This window comes from Rhamphochromis longiceps, linkage group LG14 (assembly GCF_057381845.1).
Source record: "Rhamphochromis longiceps isolate RC_006_pf linkage group LG14, R_longiceps_female_GT1.1, whole genome shotgun sequence".
NCBI classification, from domain to species: Eukaryota; Metazoa; Chordata; class Actinopteri; order Cichliformes; family Cichlidae; genus Rhamphochromis; species Rhamphochromis longiceps.
In genome coordinates this window covers 32,881,367-32,903,117 of record NC_140570.1, presented here as the reverse complement: position 1 = coordinate 32,903,117, position 21,751 = coordinate 32,881,367, and the positions used below count along the sequence as shown (strand labels likewise).

The 21,751-nt window shown below is 38.7% G+C and overlaps 2 protein-coding genes across 3 annotated transcripts; one reads left to right on the top strand and one right to left on the bottom strand.

Annotated features, from left to right (window-relative positions):
* Positions 1 to 54: 54 nt before the first annotated feature.
* LOC146654464 (uncharacterized) lies at positions 55 to 1,108 on the bottom strand. Its single transcript, XM_085429333.1, has 3 exons — positions 1,059 to 1,108; positions 889 to 949; positions 55 to 774 (listed from the first exon to the last, which is right to left on the bottom strand). Exons 1-3 carry the CDS (start codon positions 1,106 to 1,108, stop codon positions 55 to 57), a joined length of 831 nt encoding a protein of 276 aa, XP_085285459.1.
* On the top strand, positions 694 to 21,710 carry dclk1b (doublecortin-like kinase 1b). 2 transcript variants are annotated; one of them, XM_085380897.1, is made up of 18 exons: positions 694 to 810; positions 1,501 to 3,212; positions 3,580 to 3,960; positions 4,203 to 4,549; positions 11,945 to 12,044; positions 13,318 to 13,434; positions 13,519 to 13,613; positions 14,401 to 14,488; positions 14,755 to 14,924; positions 15,247 to 15,366; positions 15,613 to 15,759; positions 16,328 to 16,461; positions 17,222 to 17,299; positions 17,427 to 17,523; positions 17,630 to 17,710; positions 17,808 to 17,921; positions 18,608 to 18,678; positions 19,228 to 19,421. In XM_085380897.1, the coding sequence occupies exons 3-18, from the start codon at positions 3,600 to 3,602 to the stop codon at positions 19,283 to 19,285; spliced, it is 2,178 nt and encodes a 725-aa protein (XP_085237023.1). In that variant the 5' UTR covers positions 694 to 810; positions 1,501 to 3,212; positions 3,580 to 3,599; the 3' UTR covers positions 19,286 to 19,421. The 2 variants fall into 2 exon arrangements, with proteins under 2 accessions (XP_085237023.1, XP_085237022.1); XM_085380896.1 differs by lacking the exon at positions 18,608 to 18,678 and having other exon boundaries at positions 697 to 810; positions 19,228 to 21,710.
* Positions 21,711 to 21,751: the final 41 nt, after the last annotated feature.

The following is a 21,751-nucleotide window of genomic DNA, read 5'->3' as shown; positions in this document are numbered from 1 at the left end:
CCGTCTCTCTACTAGCTGGTCATTTCAAACTGCAAAGTTGCAGTAACTTTGTACTTAATCAGGACCCGTTTCAGGGGAAAGGACAAAATCTACAAGATTAGGATCAGGGAAGCACAAGTTACTACTGCTATCCAAAAGCAAATCGAGCCAAAATGGACTAACCACATCACACTGACTGTCTGTTAAAAGGCTACTGCAGTTGGCACTGTCTGGGAAAAGTCTTGAATCGCACAAAGCTTCTGAAACTGCAAGAGTGACGTCATCAGAGCTTGAAGGTTCCCTTTGAAGTTTACATGGTGAGATAACTAGTTGGCTTGTAAAATCTACTGATACAATGTCAGGTTGGCTAACCTGAGGTAAGTCAGTGTAACACACTTCAGTTTTTTCAGGTGGGGTATAGGCTTGGCCACAATGACCTGATAGGAAAGTAACAGGATCCACCTGGTGAGAAGCAGCATCCCATAACATATGGCTTGAAGATGAGCTGGGTAAAAAAGTGTGGCTGATATCTGCTGATGTGAAAGCACATGAAGTTGCATTCATAAATGCGGTGGCTGAATTTATCCAGTTATTTTCCACAAATTGAAATGAGGCAGAGAGAAATTGATCCTGGCACACTGGCAGCATTTGTCCTCGGGGAACAGTCGATTTATCCAACAATATTGGCAGGGGATGTGCTGTGGTCAGGCTGCGCGCTCGAGGAAGTGTTTCATCCATCGTCAGAGGACTATTTGTTGTGATAGATGGCTGATTTACTTCTTTACAGAGGTCTTTCTGAGGGCATCGTGAGACACGATCTGAAATTTAGCAGTATGTTAACAAATACAACAATGTACCAAAGATAGATTTTTTTTTTTTTTTTTTTTTTAATGAAAAACAATTCCTCACTTGACGTTTTAACAGCCGGCTTTGTCCTCTGAAGCATTCTTTTTTAAGCCTGATCGTTTTTCTGTTAGAAAAAAAAAACAAAAACCAGACAGTCAGCTTGGTATTCTTACCATTTAGCGAGTTAAAAATAAATCATCTGAGTGTTCAAAACTCTTATTTGGATTGTGTACCTTTTCTTTTGTGATCTCTGTATGCTTTTCCAGAAAATGCTGGAATTCATCTCAACCACTCAACCTGGGAAAGGAAAAAAAAAAAAGAACATTAAAATGATCATAACATTTACTTATAATATTGATATCAGGATGCATTAGACCTACTTTAGACAGAATACCTAAGGGAAGAGTCTCTTTCAAATAGCTTATATAATTCGCGGTGAGCTCTAGTGTGTCTGCTATGTCTAACTGACCGTTGACAAAGGGCAGAAGACCACACAAGTGTTGACAAGATGTTCTGATTTGAAGCCTGGGAACATGTCAATATGTGCAGTAAAGAAGTTACAGTTACGGTGGTGATGTGAAACCATACAGGAAATGGCCAAGGAAGAGTTTTTGGTTGCTTTGATAGCACACCCTGGAATTGTGAAAGTCTAACCTCCGCCTCTGTTCTTTGCAGCAATGACTGATTGAAGTCTGGAACTCACTTTTCTGTGAAGAAGAAGAAGGGTAACACTTCTCCGTGGTAGGTTCTTTTTTTTTTTTTTTATCTCATCCTCAAGCCTGAGGAGAAAAAATATCTCTGAATGTCATAACACACAATGACAATGTATTCAGAAACTTTTAAGAACACATCAAAATGACTTTTTCCCTTACTGCTCAGGTGCTGAAGATTTATATGACTGCAGTTTTTGGCTCCTGAGTTTGTCTGAAAGAAGTGCAACCAAAGGTTAATGTACTGTTAGCATACACTGTCAAGGTGCTGTTCTAAAGGCTGGAGTTACTTCCTTATTTTAAATAGAAACCTTTGTAAGGAGCATTAGAAAGTTAAGCTTTGTATAGACTTTGTAACCACAGCACCATACATACATTTAATGCATGAATAAACATTTTAAATCACGGAGTAAAACTGGAATAAAGAACAAGAAAGTAGCGTGCTACTTAAAGCCTGGACAAAACTCTTAGGCAAGAAAAGTTAGTAAATTTTGTAGCAAGTCACAAGTTGTTAATTATATTTAGAACCTTTTAGTTGTATAACCTGATGAGCGCACTTTTGTTTGCCAATAATCTTCCAAAGTTAGAGAATAACAAAGTTATGTTTTCAGCTCTTGGACAAAAGCCACACAGTAATGTGATTCTTGGCATCAGGTTTAAATTGAGAAAAAAAAAATGCTGACAAATATAAATCCAAGATGTCCAAAAATGTATTATTAACACAAGCTGTCAGCCTATAAATATATACTAATGATTTTTTTTTAAAACCAAATTACTCGTTAGTTGGTCGTTTTTCTCATTCTTAAGTTGTGCTTTTAGTTTCCCTGTTAAAGGCGACATTAATCAGCCCCTCAGGCGCATTTCAGGAGCAGGTCCAAATGAACTTGTTAATTTCTCACATTACCAACACCTGTGTAAGCTTCTCCCGTTACACACAACTGCAGTGCATTATTACCGCCATACCTGCTGTCTACGTTGTTAGCGCATGCGTGAATTTTATTACTTATTTTCAACGATAGTAACCGTTTAAACGAGCTAAAACACTTGCTAGAATCTAAACTTACGGTTTGATTCGAGTTTTCTTTGTTAATTCAGTGCAAATGGTTGGTTAATTACTTAAAGAAACACTAATAGTAAGTTATTTCTTTTGCCGTTTTGTTTAAAAATGTCTGTAAGATAAGGTAGCTTAAATTGGGAAAGTCACCATTTTATTGTTACTTTAGTGAAATAAACCTGCAGGCCAACTACACCTGGAAGTTAAAATAAAACTTAGGTTTTTTTTATTGCGAACTAACGGGTAAAACTTAACGAGGATTAGTAGTTTTTGATTCTAATCATCCCTAATAGTGTTACTAAAGCAGGTCAACACGAACGCGCATTTTATTAATACGTGCGAGAACGCGCCCCGGCAGCAGCGTGCACGAGGAAGGCTGACAGCAGAGCGGTCCGGTAAATCACTGCAATGGAAGAGGAGTAAGGGAGGGTGGAGGACACCGGCTACAGCCCTGCCTCCAATCTGCATGTGAGTACACAGCAGAGTAGACACACGGCAGGGAAGCAGAGCACCATCACAGGGCAACAAAGGGACGCATGGTTCATACAAGGTATCCAATAAATAAAAGATCTGAGACACGTTTCGCCTGGAAGCGTTTGATTACATCCGTCTTCACCTCAGAGGTAAGATTGCACAGAAACTAGAAGATCCTGCTGATTACCGTTTCCTTCCTTTTGTATTTTTAAGGTTTACCTTTCAATAAGCTTTTAGCCAGAATCCCACAAGAGACTGTTACTGTCCATATATTATCCACAGTAAATGCATGTGAATTTTATATATTTAAATTGAGACACTCCAGAGAACATGAAATGGGTGTGACATGCTACTTCATAATGTGTGTATGAGCAGCAGTTGCAGCATCAAGGCTTGTGCCAGTGCTGAAGCAGGTTGTATAAGCCACTAGACTTAAAGGGAACGTAATTGGTGTAATATGTTATAAGTTAAAATGGTATTCAGATTGCAAGCATGTTCTTTCCTCATATTATTCAGTATAATAGCACAGCACAGACATGGAGCTGGAACACTTTGATGAGCGGGACAAGGCTCAAAGATACACCCGAAGGGGCTCGAGAGGGAATGGGCTCCCCAGTCCCACTCACAGCGCTCACTGCAGCCTGTACAGAACCAGGACACTGCAAGCACTAAGCTCAGAAAAGAAGGCCAAGAAGATCCGTTTCTACCGCAATGGAGACCGATACTTCAAGGGGATTGTGTATGCCATTTCTCAGGACAGATTTAGGTCTCTTGAGGCACTCTTGGCTGACCTTACAAGATGTCTGTCAGATAATGTCAACTTACCCCAGGGAGTACGGACCATATACACGATTGATGGGTCAATAAGGATCACCAGCATGGACCAGCTGGTGGAAGGTGAGCATTGTTTCTAAGCAGTTTTAAGCCTGCCTTAGATTTGGCTTCTATTAAGTAAAATAGTTATCTAGTAAAATAAAATATGATGGAAATGACACTAAAATAGGAGATAAAAACAAAAACCCTTAAATTCTTCTGCTCTGACACAACCTATGCTTTTTTTTTTTTATATGCTATGTTTGTGTTAGCATTGCTAATGGGCTGAGAAAATCTGTTGTCTTGTTGTTGTTGTTTTCCTCCAGGAGAGAGCTATGTTTGTGCGTCTATAGAGCCATACAAGAAGGTGGACTACACAAAGAATGTAAATCCTAACTGGTCAGTTGGTCCTAAGACTGCTGTGTCTGTCCGTGACCCTTCTTCCCTTGGTAGTGGCAAGGCTGGATCTCCAGAAACCAGGGAGACCAAGGACTTCATCAAGCCCAAACTGGTGACGATTGTCCGCAGTGGAGTAAAACCTCGCAAGGCTGTACGGATTTTGCTCAACAAGAAGACTGCACACTCCTTTGAGCAAGTCATGACCGACATCACAGATGCCATCAAGTTAGACTCTGGAGTCGTCAAAAGGCTTTATACCGTTGATGGAAAGGCGGTAGGTGTTAAATTGTTGTTTCTGCAGAGTTATCGGTTTGTTCATTTCAAAGACTTCTAGTACCAGCAACAACATATTTCCAAGTGGGGTTCAAATAGGAAAGCATTCGCATTAGGTAGTGACTTTGGGAATCTCAGGCATCACCAAAAAGTTGCAAATATAATGGGATTTTATTTTCCCACAGTAAGCACGTTTGTCACTACAGCTAAAGGTGTTTAAAGTATGAAGTGACTTTCAGTGCTGTCCTTACTCAGAGGAAGCATTAAGTATACGTCTCACAACTGTGCCATTCAGGACAAGTTACATAAGTGCCTGATGATCTTCTGTTTGTATTTACACAAGTGTTTGTGCTTGCCATTAGTGAAGCTATGTGCACATTCATGTAACAAGCAGCGCTTTTGATACAATAAATTTGAAAAGTTTAAAAGAAGAGATGTTATTTACCTTCACATTTCCCTATTTCAAACTAAAGCTCTTAACACCAAATGTTTTTATTTGAAAATCACGGACAAAGGCAAAGCAGGAAGAACAACCATGCAGTAAGAGCCCGGTACCTACAAGAGTGCAATTGCTTTATCTTAAGCTTCTCCACCACTTAAACATATAATTGGTCACAAGTGGGAAGGGTGGAAGGATGCTTCTTTAGAAGAGAAGTCAAAGTAAAATGGGATCATGCCTCCTCAGCCCTTGTAAGTGGTTTTGGAGACAGGTATTCTGGTGTTGCCATGCTGAATTCCCATTTGTGGTGCTGTGTTACATCTTAAGTTTGATTTTAGAACATTGCAATGAACCGCACTTGGTAGACATTTGCAGGAGGCTTAAAAGATTTGGAGTTATGCATCTGACATCAGAGGCTGTGTGGTCTGTTCTTCAGTCTTGTCCCTGAGAATTGCTTCCTTACCCAACAAGAGAGCCCAGCAGGTTCAGAGTCATCTGGGAATATGTGTAAAATGTATTATGAGAAATAGGTTTCTAGGACTCCATCTCATATTCCTACTAACAGTAACACACTATTAAGTGTAAGTGAGTTTGTACAAAACATGCAATCTGATCAGCGACTTGAGACTTAATTATAAAGCTTCTTGTATTCTTGCTTCGACTATATGCTCTAAATACTCTGGACTGTTATTATTTATACATTGATAACTACACTGTATATGTAGACTAATTATATTAACCTTTGCTTGGAAATTATGGGAGTCATAAGTGACTATCAGTTTTATATGTAGGGCTGACATGGCTGGACAGCATGCAAGTACCACCTACACTACGAACTGTCTAAACATTGCACAAATAGTTAGGGCACTCTGTATTAGTATCCCTCTGACTTTTTTTTTTTTTTTTTTTTCCCCCGCTGTGATGGTCTCTATGGTAAAATGGTTTCCTGAGCTGGTTGCTAAGGAACAGCCTCTGCGGCAGAGCGGTGCAGTACTGATGTCAGGACTGTAGGTGTATTGTGAAAAGGCTCACAGATGCAGTGCTCAGTCTGTCAGCCTTATTATTACACACGGCGGCAAGATGGAGCACATGGCTAAGGTGTAATCCCAGGAAAGCATCCTTTGTGTAATGGTATGTAGAAGGAACAGTTGGAGTTTTTCACACTAACAAACAAATCTGCCTTCGGAATATCCTCTGTTGTTTTAGGAATAGAGATTTGTTTAGCAAAAAGCACAATGATACTGCAATTAATTAAAAGTAGAATCCCACTCTATGGAAAAAGTAGGAAATTCAGATTTATTTTTTATGGTCCTCTCACCGTCTCTAACTGCCTTTTGTATCTGCTTCTGGATTTTGTTAACTGTATCTCCAATAATAAGCTGCTTGTGTGCTTGGTAGTGCCTTCATTTCTCTGGTTTTGTGACTTTTTGCCCTGTTGTGCCACCAGATGGCCAAATAAACACCCATTGGCATTAAGAGACCTGTTTTCACGGGTGTTTAACCTTTTGGTAAATGACCTGCTTTCTGGGGGGGAGGGGTTCTTAGACAGGCTTTTGCTGACAGTTTTAAAAAAAAGAAAAGAAAAATGTGACAATTTATTTTTAAATACATTGTTTTCCAGTAAGAATTAAGTACAGATTAAATTTAAACGGCTGTAATTGATTGTTATGCATTTCTTTTTTGGGTCTGCTGGTAAATTAGCAGTGGCATTCCTGTGATTTGTTGTTTTATCCTTAGTTGTCTTTGACTCATGATTCATGGTTCTATTTGTGGATCAGCTTGGCGGGTGGCTGTGCTTGACGCCGGTGATCCTACATACTGCTGAGTCACTCTGTAATGGTGCACTGCCATGCAATGTGTGTCTAAATACATAGAGAAAATAAAATCAGTAAGGACTTAGCCACAATAAAGACACTCCAAGACACTGTAATGCACAGAGAAAAGTGATGGAGAGATGCATGCTCCACAGATAAGACCAACACAGTGGGACTTATCTATAGGGACATGGCCTGTTATGACCCCTGATATTATTCGTCAGATGGAGCAAAGAGTATTTCTAAGACTGAGTAGGTCTGAGGGGACTCGATCATGATGTTCCCATCCCTGCTCAAATGGATGTGGCTCCGCACTATAACTGTATTATGCACAGTGCTAAGTTCTCTTCATGCTAAAGTCAACACTTCTTGTTCAAATAGATGTCAACAGCCACCCGAGGATAGTCTAGCTTCACATCAGTGCATGAAAGCAGAGGCTTACGCCTCCTTTCTAAAGTTATGTATGAGAGGATGTGATTAAATGGTCCATTCATGCTTTGCCAATCAGATACACAGTGGATGTGGTTGGAATTTATGGTGCTCTGTGTACAAGAGAGCTGAAGCTAACATAATGTTTTTCTAATTCATTCCTTTAAGTTGACTTTGACTCTGCCGTTTTCTGGTCTGGATTTGCCCACAATTAATCTCTTTGGTTTCTACTCATACCACAAATGTCACGTCTGCTCTATGGATCCTGGCTGTAACTCTCATCTCACTGTCTTAGGAAAATCTCACTTTGTTTATTGATTCAATAAATAAAATGACTAAATGGTTTTAGTTGCTCTGCAGCCTTCTCAAATTCGATGTGCAAAAAGATGAACAAAATGGAAGAGTGCCTCACTTTCCTCCCACTTTCTGTAGTCTGGCTGTACAAAGAAGTGCCTTCATGTGCCACTTCATTTGGTAGATATGATTTTTAGCTCATCCAGCCAAAGGACTGATGACCTCATGCCATAGCGAGGCAGCTGTCCAGCCACAGTTAAAACTCGCTATTCCTCCTCAAGTATTGGTCAGATTTTAGTGAAACCTGCACACAGTGATCACCTAATGGATCTTCATACAAACTGTGCTCAATTGTGATGGATTACATGCTGGATGAACTTCGTCATTGCATTATCCCTTCAACCTACCCGTTGCACTCGGTGGAATTTTCTGGTGTGGAATTCAAAAGAAGCTTTACAGCATGTGAACATCCTGAGCTGTGTAAAGAAAATCTTTACAGTAACTTGTGTGTGATGTTGCAGTGAAACTATTCTTGAATATTTTAAAAGTTTAGGTGATAATATTGATCATCTGTCCGTTATTATATAGACTTTTTTGCATGCTCTCATTATACCAAAAATATTTGCAGGGCGTGGTTATTATCTTGGCTGGTTATTATAAATGTTTTTGGGGGTGTTTTTTGGTTTTGAAACACTTCTAAGAGCTAAGTGTAGAAACTTAGTTTCCTTCAATGTTTTTGGAGCAGCCCCTGTTAAGTCGCTGCTGTTTCTGCAGCAGAACTGATTTGGGCATTTGTACAACAGACTGCATATAAAGGAAGCTCATGCAAAATAGAACAAGAACCATTTGCCAAGTGGAGGTAAAGATGAGTCATGTTTCTTTCTGGCATGCTAGATGACTGGCTCCTGCTTTCACTCTCACACTTCAGAAGAAGCTTTAGTGTCCTGGGAAGCTCCACCTGTGCATGCTTTGTGTTACACAATTGTGTTCCTTTATGTGATCTTTTCTATGGCTTAAATCAATAGGCTTCTATAGCATGCATATATCCATTGTTATTTATTTCTGGAATGGATGTCAGGTGCAGCACTTGCGGAAATCATAGATAAAACCCTGGAAATCAATACTTCCCTAGGATGCTCCTGAATTGTGAAAAGTATGCGTGCGCTTTCTATGCGAATGGTAGGTTTAATGGAGTTGCTGTGTCACAGAGCCTGAAGGCAAAAATAATCAATATGAAGCATCACATTCACAGTTGCCTCTGTTATTTGGCATCATCACAAGCTTGAGAATTCTAAATTCAAAGTACTTTGGTGGAACTACAGAACTCTGAAATAAGAGGTAACTTTTAGGCGTAGCGAAATCATTGATCAACATATTTTTTTCATGTTCTTTTATAACGTTATAAATCTTTTGTATATGTATATTGTGTATATATATGTGAACACTGCTGTTATTATTGAGAGTGCATATATCATTAATTGGATCTGTAAAAGGTTTTTAGCCCTTGGTAGGTATCATATTTTTAAACATTCAGACTCCACTATCTCATAATAAGAATAATAAGAATAATAATAATTTACCTTTAACCTTTTCAATGTTTTTGATTCCAAGACAATTCACAGAGAGAGATTGGGATTAACAAGGTGGAAATTTGAATTCTTAACAACATCCTAACAATATGCTTCGTCATTCTCTCTAAATGAGGGTATGCTGCTTTTGTGTTATCTGCAGTTTGCACCATTAAGAGCTCCAGATAGGATCTGACAGTGGGTGTCAAAGTAGCCTTCTCATTGTCTTAAACTAAGCTGTGATTTTTGTCTGGTCTCCTTGGTAACTGCTGTGCAGCTCCTCCCTGTGGGATTTCCTTTTAGGAGGAGGAGGGGGTAGAATTGGGGGTAGGGGACATCAGTGATGCAGAGAAAAGGTTCTTATTTAGCAACCCCTCTCCTCAGTCCCATGTGTCTGATATTCCTTTTAACAATTCTTGACTGAATGACCTTTGAATGTTTTAAAGGTTACTGGTATAGCCAGCCTGACTGTTCTGTTTTTTTTTTTGTTTGTTTGTTTTAAATATTATTGTGATCTAAGATCAGTGCAGTGGAGACCAGAATATTGATCCATCAGAAAAAAGGTGATAACATGATGTGATAAGGTAATTCAGTAGTGGTGTTAATATACTAAAGCAAACAGTCTATCTCGCCTCTAAAATCTTTTTAGGCTCCTGATAAGCTTATCGTTCTTGATTAATGGATACCAACATTTGGCACATTTTGTTTTGCATTCGAAAACTCAATCTGTATATGTTGAACTTGTTCCTCACTGGACTACTTGAAATCATATCCAAATTATGGTTATGCATATTTTGTTGACTAAAGTGTGTGTCCCCATCATCTTGGCTTGTTACAGTCTGTCATGTGTGGGTTTGAATTTTTAAAGAAAAGAAAAAGGGTGTGCTGGATTTTGCAAAAAAAAAAAAAAAAAGGAATGCAATATAATTGCTTTCTGATCCCATTTAGGGTTTTTTTTTTTTTTTTTTTTTTTTTTTTTTTTTGGAAGTTGTAATTTAATATAAAGTTAGATTTACTGTTGCAAGTCAGTGTCTTGTTTTTTGTGTCATTTGTTGCTGTCAGTTTTCTTGTGTACATAAGAGAGCCATTTCCTTGGTCATCAAGGTCACAGTTCAGTTTATAGGTTGAAAAAGAATGGGAGACAACAACAAAGAAGAATATATGCATAAAATCATAAACAACGTAGCAGAATGTGTGTTTGTGTATGCAAGTGTAGAAAGTTAGTAGTGGAAAGCATTTATGGATGGGTGTGTTTTTAAACCAAAATAAACAAACCCAATGAGCCTGTCAGACAGGCTGCAGGAAGGAGGGAGCTTTCATCGATGACCACACCATGTGTAAGCGTGGGTCATCCAGCTAACCCCAGTCCAATAGGCACATTGGAGAGGGATAGCAGGAGAATCCTAGAGGTGATCACAGTGGCAAACATGCAGTTCTTAACAATATATGTGATGTTGTGGAAAGCATGCCTTTGTATTCTAACTGATATCTATAATACTATAGGTCAGTTAAACAATAAGGATTAAAGGCTGAACCTTATGGAGAGGAAATTAAAACTGAAGCTCTACTTTCTCTTGCACACTCTTATTAGCCGAAGAGTCATCTGTGTCTATCTTTATTTATTCATGAGACTGCTATATAACCATTAAGATAGACTTTTCTATAAATGCAAACACCAGCACCCACCTAGCCATACAGTTCTTGTTTATAGAAAAGCAGAAATGATTATAATTTACACTTCTGTTGTTTTTACAGTGATGGTTACTTGGTTACTATGTTATTTTATCCAAAGTTTAAACTAAGTAAAGTACATTGTGGAAATGCTGCTTTTTCAGAAACAGCCTGACCACTGTGTGTTGTTGCGATTGGATCTCTGAATAAATAGCTACTGTTAAACATTTTCTAACGTGATTTTACAAAATATAATCTGCAGTAACAGAGGGCAATTAACTTAATCGCCCACTAGAGATGACGATTTAATGGAAGACAGATTTTATTCAGTGGAGACCACGACAATGGTGTCTAACAGGTTTAAAAGGAGCTTTTCTTTTCTTAATGGTTACCCTGAAGACATTAAAGTGCAGCTGGGCTGTCACAAGAGTAGAAAGAGGTTAATTCTTTTATTTATATGCTATACATGCTGTACCATTAATTTTTTTTTATTTGTGCTTAGATCACAATAAGCATTTATTCAAGCCTGGCATCCTTAAATCCAGCATTGTGATCAATAAAGTTCTTTCTTTACTAGCACATGTTTTATATACTCCATTTAACATGATTATCCAAATGTTATAAATCCTATTAAAGTTTAAAAGCCATTATACACCATTTGCTGTAAACAAACTGCTATATTCTTTGCACAAATGTGACACATATTGAAATGTGAATTATTTATTGAAGAGACCTTTTTACCAGGAAATCTTGAAATTCTTGAAATTAAAGCTCAATACATGCTAACTGCATGTTGCCAGGGTTCAGACCTACATACCTTTTGCTGTGAGACTGTAGTGCCAACCACTGTGCAACCTGAATTTTTATGACATTTTTGTTCAATATGTTGAATCCTTCACTTAGCATTGATGTGTCATGTTGCTATGATATCGTACACTGACGCATTGAATCTCATTTGCCTCAGTTTGAAAAAAAAAACAAGCAGAAGAAACAGTAATATACTCATTTTTACTTGATTTGCATGTCTTTGTCTGAAAAAAATGCTTTGTCTGTTATAGTATGTATACAATATTTCAAGATGTTAACACATCATCTTATTTCCAGATTATGTATAGTATCAGTTGAGAGTGAATGCATTTCAGACTTATTGAACTAAAGCTGACAGACATTATTTTTCTCAGGTCACCTCCCTTCAGGACTTTTTTGGGGAAGATGATATATTCATTGCTTGTGGTCCCGAAAAGTTCCGCTATCAAGACGACTTCAACTTGGATGAAAGTGGTAAGTGTAGTTATGAGGCTTGCACCAATTTCCCGTGTTTTATATGTTGTTCACCTTAAGTTGCTGTGCAGTCATTTAAAAAACATGTGAACCCTATATTTAATAGTTATACTAAATATGATGATGATGATTAAATGATTTTCAAATGAGGAAAAAAACTATATTTTTGTGAAATGTGCTTTGAATGAAAGAAAGAAAGAAAGAAACTAAATAAATGTGGATCATGAGCATGCCCACCACTCTATTGCATCACCTCTTTCTCTAGCTCTGAAGGAGGATTTCACATTTTTCTTGTTCAGATAAAACTTCAGCTGCTTCACAGTTTGAAGTCTCCTGCCTGATATTTTTCATTTAATTATGCTTAATTATGCGTAAAATATTTTAACATGTAACATATCTAGACTTCAAGCAGGACAGTCTGCAGCATGGACTCTTCCCTACAAACCACGAAGAATTGGCTTGCTAAAATAGGCAAAGCTTTTTTTTGGGGGAAGAAAAAAATGTATATATATTTTCTGGATGGTAGTATGCTGTACACTGCTCCAAAACCTGTGCTTACTGGACTGATGTAGTGAATCTTTGTCCCGCATAAAGATTTTGGCACATGCTGTGGATGTCTTTCTGTACCACTGTTTACAGAAAGTATCTTCCAAAGACTTGCAGTTGGTTTGAGAGTATCGTCCTATCCTCAGCACAAAAAGGTTCACCAGCTCATCAGATAAATTAGCACCCCTCCTCCAACCCTCATGCACCCGAATCAAAGTGGTGTATGGTGTCTTGTACTCATCCAGCCACAGACCAATAATCTCTGTTCATTTGGTCATAAAATCTTTCTTTGTTTCAAATTGTATGATAATGATATAAATGAGATCTACATTAGTTACAGTGCGTGCTTGTTGGTAGGCAGTTGATGTCATTACTTGGTTTATACTGATAGGCCCAAAAAAAAAAAAGAGAACAGTTGTAGCTCAGATCGTAACCCCAAGATGCTCTCTGATGCATCCAGAGTGTCAGTGGTAGATAGAAAGCACTTAAGCATAGAAAAAGTGATTGTGTGAATAGGTGAACGCAACACATTGTGTAAAGTACTTTGCGTACTCAGTAGAAAAACACAATATAAGAACCAGTCCATTTAGCATTTAATAATGCCAGAGAAGCCGAAAGAAAGACAAAAGGTCAGTATGCCACACATAAAGCTGATCATTTATTACTCTGCCATAATGATGCTGGAACAGTCCACACCTTTTATTTTGCTTGTTTTATTTCTTTTCAGAATGCAGGGTAACAAAGTCTGCATCATATGGGCGGCTGCCCTCAGTACATGGTCGCTCTTCCCCAAGAAGTGGTGGAATGCCCCGCAGGAGCAAGTCTCCCTCATCTGCCGGTTCAGGTAAGAGTGTGCATGTGATCTGTCGTTCACGTCTTGTGAACTTGGTTTATGCTACAGTATTTAATCTTTATCTTATCCTAAAAGCTAATGGCACTGCAGGCAGTCAGCTGTCCACACCTCGTTCTGGAAAGTCTCCAAGCCCCTCTCCAACCAGTCCAGCTAGCCTCAGAAGACGACAGGTAAAAAAAAACAAAAATGAAATAATGAAGTAATGATTTGTGTTGTGCCAAGATTGAAGAATTTTAAGAAGTTTTTCATTTAATTAGACAGAACTTTAAGTGCTTCAACAGGTTTTGCATTGACATGGAACAGAAGTTTATCACCATCCTTGTAGTTCCAAAAAATGTGTGAGTCAGCGTTTGAATCATTATAAAGATTTATCAGTGAAATGGGGAAAAAATCCAAAATGCTTAAGTGAGCTTAAACCCTGTGGAGAAAACTCTGACATGAACTCAGGGAACCCTTGTCACAATGAAGCAATTAAGAGATTAAACAAACACGCTAGTGAATTAAAAGCCCATGTAATCAATGCTGCTGGCTAACTAGCAACTTTTCAGCAATTTGTGAATGAAACATAATCTTCACTGAAGCAGCAGCAATTCTGACATATCTGATCATGGATCAGGAGAGTGCACAGTCTCTCATTTCTCATTTAAAATCCAGGTATCAGTGATACTGGTGTCACTTATTCATAATTCTGGCTCAGGTAGCTATTGTTACTGTCGTGAAGTTTTTGCATGTCATTTTCTGTCTGTGTAGAATCACTTGGTAGTCTTTGTGCTGGTACAATGATTTCTGTAAGGTTTCACCATGCTTGGTTCATTGCTATCTACATGCTCAAGGCTAGCAGAGTGGAACAAACAAGCTTTGTGTAATCTGGCTGTAATCACATTTTTATAAGCTTTGCTCCCCTTCTGAAATTTGTTTCTTTTTATTCTCACTCCATAGCTGTCTCTTCTTTTTCAGGGATCTCAACACAGTGGTTCTTCACTCTCCTTGGCGTCTACCAAAGTATGCAGCTCAATGGATGAAGGCGATGGGCCGAGCAGCGAAGGTCAGAAAGGACACAAGACAAATCTCCAAAAGTTGATTCTGTTCATCTGGAGAAACGTTTCTCCCACAAAACGCTACGTCCAGATGAACAGAATCAACTTTTGGAGATTTACTTACCTGGATGATTGAGCATGCATCAAGACGACACAAGACATAAACTAATTTTAAACAAACAAACAAAAAACAGTTTGCAAACAACATTTAAACTACTATATAATGCTTTACCTATTATAGAGTGTATTTTATTTCATTTTATTTTTTTCACAGCTGAGCCAATGGATGAGTACTCTTCAATCCCTGCCTCCATAGCAGAGAGGTACAAAGTGGGAAGGACTTTAGGGGATGGAAACTTTGCTGTGGTCCGAGAGTGTGTGGAGAGATCCACTGGAAGGGAGTATGCGCTCAAGATCATCAGCAAAGATAAGTGCAGGGGAAAGGTGAGCCTGCTCTGCACCTGCTGAATTCAGCTTTTACACCATCAAATTTCCAATGTTCATAAAGTTGAAGTTCAACTGTTGCTGAGTCATTTTTTTAAGTCATTGGTGAGCAGGGGTTGCTATAATGCTGGAAGCAAAAATATTTGGTTCTGGTTGGTTTTGTTTTCTTTTTTGTTTAAATCACAGCATCAAATGATCCTAGTTTAGAGTTCTCTTTTGAAAACTGTTTTCTATTACTTCTCTAAAATTACAAAACAAATCTCATATATTGTGTGTAAAGGATTCTGGCTACAGTGTACAGATTGTTTTCTTTGTCACCCAGGAGCACATGATACAGAGTGAAGTATCAATCCTTCGGCGTGTGAAACATCCCAACATAGTTCTTTTGATTGAGGAAATGGACACACAAAACGAGCTCTATCTTGTAATGGAGTTAGTGAAGGTACTGATTTTTTATTTTTATTTTTTAAACGAAGAAATTGAAACCTTCGATGTCACAAGATAAAATTCAAATAAGTTATCAAAAACATTTAATATGTAATGCATTCTTTTTGCTGTCATAGACTGGTTTATAGTTGAATTAATTTACTTCAGTTAAAAAGAAAATTTTATCAACCATTTATCTGCGTCAGACTGTTATAAATTTAGCAACTGGGCCTCTTTCACATTTCAAACACTCTTTCTCCAGGGGGGTGATCTCTTTGATGCCATTACATCTTCTAACAAATACACTGAGCGCGATGCCAGTTCTATGCTGTTCAACCTGGCAAGTGCTATCAAGTACCTGCACAGTCTCAATATTGTCCACAGGGACATAAAACCAGAAAATCTGTTGGTAAGTACGACTCTGCACAGAGCATCTGTATGGGTGGGGAATCGCTTTGCATTGTAAAATATCCAATTTCCCTATTAGCCCCGTTTCCGTGTCATTGTTTTTTCCTCAGAATGTGTGTGTGTGTGTGTGTGTGTGTGTGTGTATGTGTGTATATATATATATATATATGAGCTTGGATTTAAAACTACCAATAATAAATGGTGCATAGGTAAATAAGTTAATTAAATTACACAGTTCTTTGGTAATTTAACGATGATCAAATATACTCAAATTTCTTCTCTAGACCAAAAATTATTGTTGGTCTTAAAACTACACATTCACTTTTTTAGTATTACTGCTTGTTGAATAAGATTCATTTCACGATCAAACCAAAAGTCAGTTTTCTGTGCAGACCATCCGTGTTTGCAGTCAATGGAATTTTTTTGTAGTTAATTTTGCCTGAAATTACTGCACTAATAAAAAAAGAAAAATGGCTCAATAATGAAATCAAAGTTTTACTAATCAGATTGACTATTGGTGACCTTTTCATCCAGTATATCCCACTGTCCCTTTTCTGTATCTTGTCCAGGTATATGAGCACAATGATGGGAGTAAATCTCTGAAGTTAGGAGACTTTGGCTTGGCTACTGTTGTCAACGGGCCCCTTTATACTGTGTGTGGCACACCCACCTATGTAGCACCAGAGATTGTTGCTGAAATGGGGTAAATCAGTAATTACATTATCCAGTCCAGTCATCTGCAGCACCATTATCAAGACCATAAAAAAAAAAATGCAAGAGTGTTCTCCAAAAGTTGATTCTGTTCATCTGGACGTAGCGTTTTCAGTGAGTACCATTCAGTTAGTACCATTCATAGGGAGTTGGGGAATGGCTGCAATTGCAGCATTGTAAGATGGCAAAAGATGTACCCTTAGACCCCCTCCTTGATTTCAATGATGAGGATGTAAACATCCTGGACAGGGAGGGACGCTGGTTTGAGCGCGGAGTCAAGGAAGCCATTTATGTGAAAAGGGAAAGACCATCTCTGAATCGAGGAGGGGGCCTAAGGGTACATCTTTCACCATCTTACAATGCTGTGATTGCAGCCATTCCCCAACTCTCTGTGAATGGTACTCATGGCCATTGATCAGTGGTCTTTGATCAGTGGTTGTTGATCAATGGTCATGAGAATTTGCATAATTATGATGAAGGAACTGGTCTCCCAGCCCATTGTTCCTTCAGTGGTGCTAGTTATGCAAATGTACTGTTTATAAGACTGGGGAAACCTGCAGTCTGCTGAGACTGAAGAAGTCACTTGGATGAGTGATGAAACGTTTCTCCCACTGAAAACGCTACGTCCAGATGAACAGAATCAACTTTTGGAGATTTACTTACCTGGATGATTGAGCATGCATCAAGATGCAAGAGTGTTGTTTTTCTGCGTCAAGTGTCCTTTATGTGTTGTGTTCATATTCATATTATAGATATGGACTAAAGGTTGACATTTGGGCAGCAGGTGTCATCACTTACATACTGCTGTGTGGATTCCCTCCCTTCCGTGGGTATGTGCTCCTGTATTTGGAGGTTTACTTTAAGCGTTACACATTATTTCCATACATTTTTAAGGTGTCGCATGTAGACTAATAGTGCCTATAGAGCAACTTAGCTTTATAATTTAACTGTATACAGGAGTGGTGAAGATCAGGAGGCACTTTTTGAACAGATTTTGAGGGGCCAGCTTGAATTTCCTGCACCACACTGGGACAATGTGTCAGACTCAGCCAAGGTTTGTATCTGAAAGTGGTCCTGCTGTGATCACGAGCCATGTGAAACACCCCAGACACCCTCAGTATGTTATTATGAATTTTTGTGGCTAACAAATCTCTGTTTAGGCTCTGATCACTGGGATGCTGCAGGTAGCAGAGGATAAAAGATATACAGCTGTACAAGTCCTTGATCACTCGTGGGTCAATGTAAGTGTGTCGTCAGTCCTTTCACCAGAATCTGCATCGATACCAGTGACGTTGAGAAAAGTAGAGTTGCTGAAGTATGGCTCTTTATATTTATCAGGATGATGGTGTGTCAAAGAAAGAACACCAGCTGCCAGTGGCTGGGAAGATCAGGAAGCACTTTAACACCAGAGTGAAGGTCAACAGCACTACAGCTGGAGTGTCCGTGATCACAGTAAGCACTGCTCTGCACTCTCCACACTGACACTGCATGTCGGTGTGCAACGGTAGATTACATTTGGGCTTTCTGCTTATTAGCATGCTTTGGCAATGAAGGACTTTTCAGCTTTGAGCCATAATGTGCCTCATACAACTCACACATGCAGAAGCTTTTTATTTTTATGCCTTGGATGTCATTTTAAGTTGGAACTAAAATTGCTGCTTTTGTAAAACAGGTAAACGATTGTCCTCTGATGTTTTTAAATCTGCAACCTCCCTGCTTTTTTCTGTCAGTCATCACTTCATCCATCTGCATCTTACTGCTAGATTTTCCTTTGTTTGCTCTGCCCTCTCATCCTACTTTTAGCTGGACTGTCAGCACTCTTGTTAGAAAAGCTTAGAAGTAACATAGTTGACCATTACGAGGTATTTGAAATATTTGCAAATACAAGCTGGATTTGAAAGATAAATAACTTGTTTTCGAAGTGAGCATTGTTATTAAGGAGGATCTGCATTGCTCTACATTTCCTGTATACAGTCTTTTATTTTGAAACCATTTTCAGTTTAGTGACATGACTTCTATCTGCGAGTATCTTATCAATAATAATAATAACAGGAGTGTAGAGATGTGTTCCTAATCCGGTAAGTGATGCTTTGAGTTCATAGTGATCCTCTGAGTTGCGCTCATCTCTCTCTGCTCAGCTGGACCAGGACTTAACCATCAAGAAGTCAGGGTCTTTGGACCGCTACCAGCATCCTTTGTACTGGATAAGGTATGACACAGCATAGTGCTTAAATAAAGTGAGTGCTTTCATGGCAAAGTGCTGGCAGTCTCCATTTCCCATCTCCCAAGGGTTTGACATATTGCCCATCAGTGGATCCCTTTTCATGCCTCATCATATCCTTCACTTTATCACCTTACATCATCTCATTTGGGCTGTAGCAGGTAGCTGCACAGTTTTCCTTGCCATCGACTTATTTTGCATTTAAAAAGGTTGTTTGAGAGTTTTGTTTTGTTTTGTTTTTATAAACTGTGCTACTTCATTTTTATTTTCCAAGATAAAAACATTTTTTTTCTTTCTAGAAGTGTTGGCAACATAAAGTGGTGGATCTTATTGCCTCTTCTTGCCTTAGAGAAGATGAAGTCATTTTTTTTCACATAGAGGAAAAACTTGCAAGGGAAATGCAGCTTTTCACATACAAGTGCATGATGACACTGGCTCATCTAAAATGTACCTCATGCCTCAGTGAGTGGATGCCAATCCTCATTAATCTGGCTCTCTAGATACGCTAACAATTGCTGCTGTGTCACCCTCTCTCAGACCACGCCACTTGATAAAGAGAAGCAAGTTTTCCGACGAAGACGCCACCAGGATGTAAAGGCCCACCTCCCTCATGGTATCCGTGCCAGCCCCTCCCACAGCGCAAACCGTGGCCTTTCCCCTGCTGAGGTCACTTCAGAGTCCGAAGACTATTCTCCAAGTTCGGCTGACACTGTCCGTTCACCCACTTCTCCATTCTAAAAGCCTTCCTGGAGTGACAGTGCCATCCATTCCTCTGTGAAAAAAGAGGCAGAGGGTTTGATGGGTCTAGTCTGTTGACTTGAGCTTTCACAGACTGAATAATTACCCTTACCTGTTTTACCCCCCGACCCCCAAAATGTCATGTTACCTTTATTTCAATTCTTGAATGCATTTAAGAGAGAAGTCTAGTCTGGATCTGGAGGTTTATATTTTTATGCCCAAGTTCAAATGGCACATCTTTGTATCATTTAAAGTTCAAAATATTCTAATAATGCAGGCTCTCAGTTCACCCATTAAAACCTCGATTTGTAACAGGCTGTATTTGCTAACGTCTCTTCAAGGATGAGCTCACTCTGTCCTAATTGGCTAACTTCCAGAGGTTGGGCTCTCCTCTGCACAGACTTTAGCTGGCTCTTGGACTTCAGAGCTATGAAAACAAACATCAGTAGTCAGGTTTCAGTATTTTTCTATTTCCCCTAAATGTAAGCTGCAAATCTGCATTGTTGAGCCTGAACAACTCTCTTAAGAATTTTCCAACAAAGACATCCACTAACATTGAATGCTGATTTTTTTTTTTTTTAAAGCTTTTATTTTGTGTAGGCTTCTGTGATAATTCTATAAATTACAGAAAATCACGAGATGCATGTTGTTTCCCCTTCCCCTCCAAAAAGCCAACAAGCTGTTTAGGCCCTATCAAGCGGCAAGGACTGGTTCATTGTAGTACTTTGGAGCCCTCTGCTGGTTAATATTGTATCCTACAGGAAGTAAAGCTTTTTGAAACCGAAACCTTAGCCTTTAAATATTAAATTACATTCAGTAAATGATCGGTACATATCTGATTTCAGCTTGTTAATATTAACAGTATCGGCCAACCTTCTGTTGTACTGTAAGGCAAACAGTTAGCGTGCTGTAGCACTTGACTTTGTGGTGCATAAACCATTGACACGTTATTTGAAAGGACTTCAGACATGCTGCCAAATAAGTATTTCCTGGACCTAACAGAATGACGACAATTCTTGTCTTGCCACATAGTAGTTCCTCAAAGAGAAGATGGGCCACTGATATTTAACTGATGGTTTAGCTTACCTGTGTGCTCGAGGGTGATTACTTAAATAGTTCTGTTACACATCTGTGAGAGTGATTGCAGTTCACTTGTGGTGCATATGAATGTCAATGCTGTAGTTGGTAATAGGTGCATATTTTAAGGCCTTGCCTTGACACATATAGATTTAAGTGCAATTGGGTATACTGTGCTCTTGGGCAGTATACCTATCAAATGCTGTGTGTCCTTTGTAATGCTTGCATATTTGAGAATGTGCTGCTGGGATTATTGGAATGTCAAACTCTTCCCTATCACATGAGGGTAACTGGTGCAACATGGTTGATTTTCACACACTGAAATAAGAACCAAGTTAAATAATAGTAATACAACAGTGCTTCCAGTAAAATCTGCAATTTTAATATTTCTCTCCATTACATCATTTAATTTGTTGAATGTTTCTTTCAGTGATCACATCAAATATGACTGAGCAATTTTAGGTCACTAGACTTTCTGTGCTTTGTCTAATTGCTCCAAGCATTGGTTCACAGGGGACAAAATATTCATTATTATGACTGTCCTCTTTCCTTTTTCATAAACTGTAATCTGCATGTGTGCTGATATGCATCCCAAATCAGTTGTTCTGGTCTTCTACTGTTTAACATGTGCTTGTCAGATATAAAACCATTCCTTTTACCATTATACGTGTTGCCTAGATGAATGAACTTTGGTAAAGGCAGACTGTAGTCATACACAGCTAAGATTTGTATATACTTAGTCGTGTGAAGTTACTGCTGTTAAACTGACTTTGTTGTAAAAAGGGCTTTTGTTTTTCGATTGAAGGGATCAAACCCAAAAAGCACAAGAAAAGCAAAGTGTGAGTTTTGGGGAATGTGCTGAATCTTCACCAAAAGCGTATGTAATGTTTACATACGGTGTGACAAAACGGGGAGTGCTGTTATTTTGGGGGAGATGGGGTATAAAAGAATAGTGTTGTTTACCCATATTCCATAAATGTAAGGATGCTGTACAATAATCTGAATGAGAACAAAAATAAAAAGGGAAAAAATATTGCTGTGGTTAAAAAGCAAACTTCTAACAATGTACTCTGCACAGAAACCAAACCTGAGAATAAAATGGATTTAATTTGTGAGGCAGTGACTTTTTGAAACACCAGATGGCAGTATGACCAAACGCCACATAAATTCCATCTCCAGCTACTTATAACATGTACTGCACTACTGCTATAACACCTTATTATAGAGTAATCACATGAGTAAAATC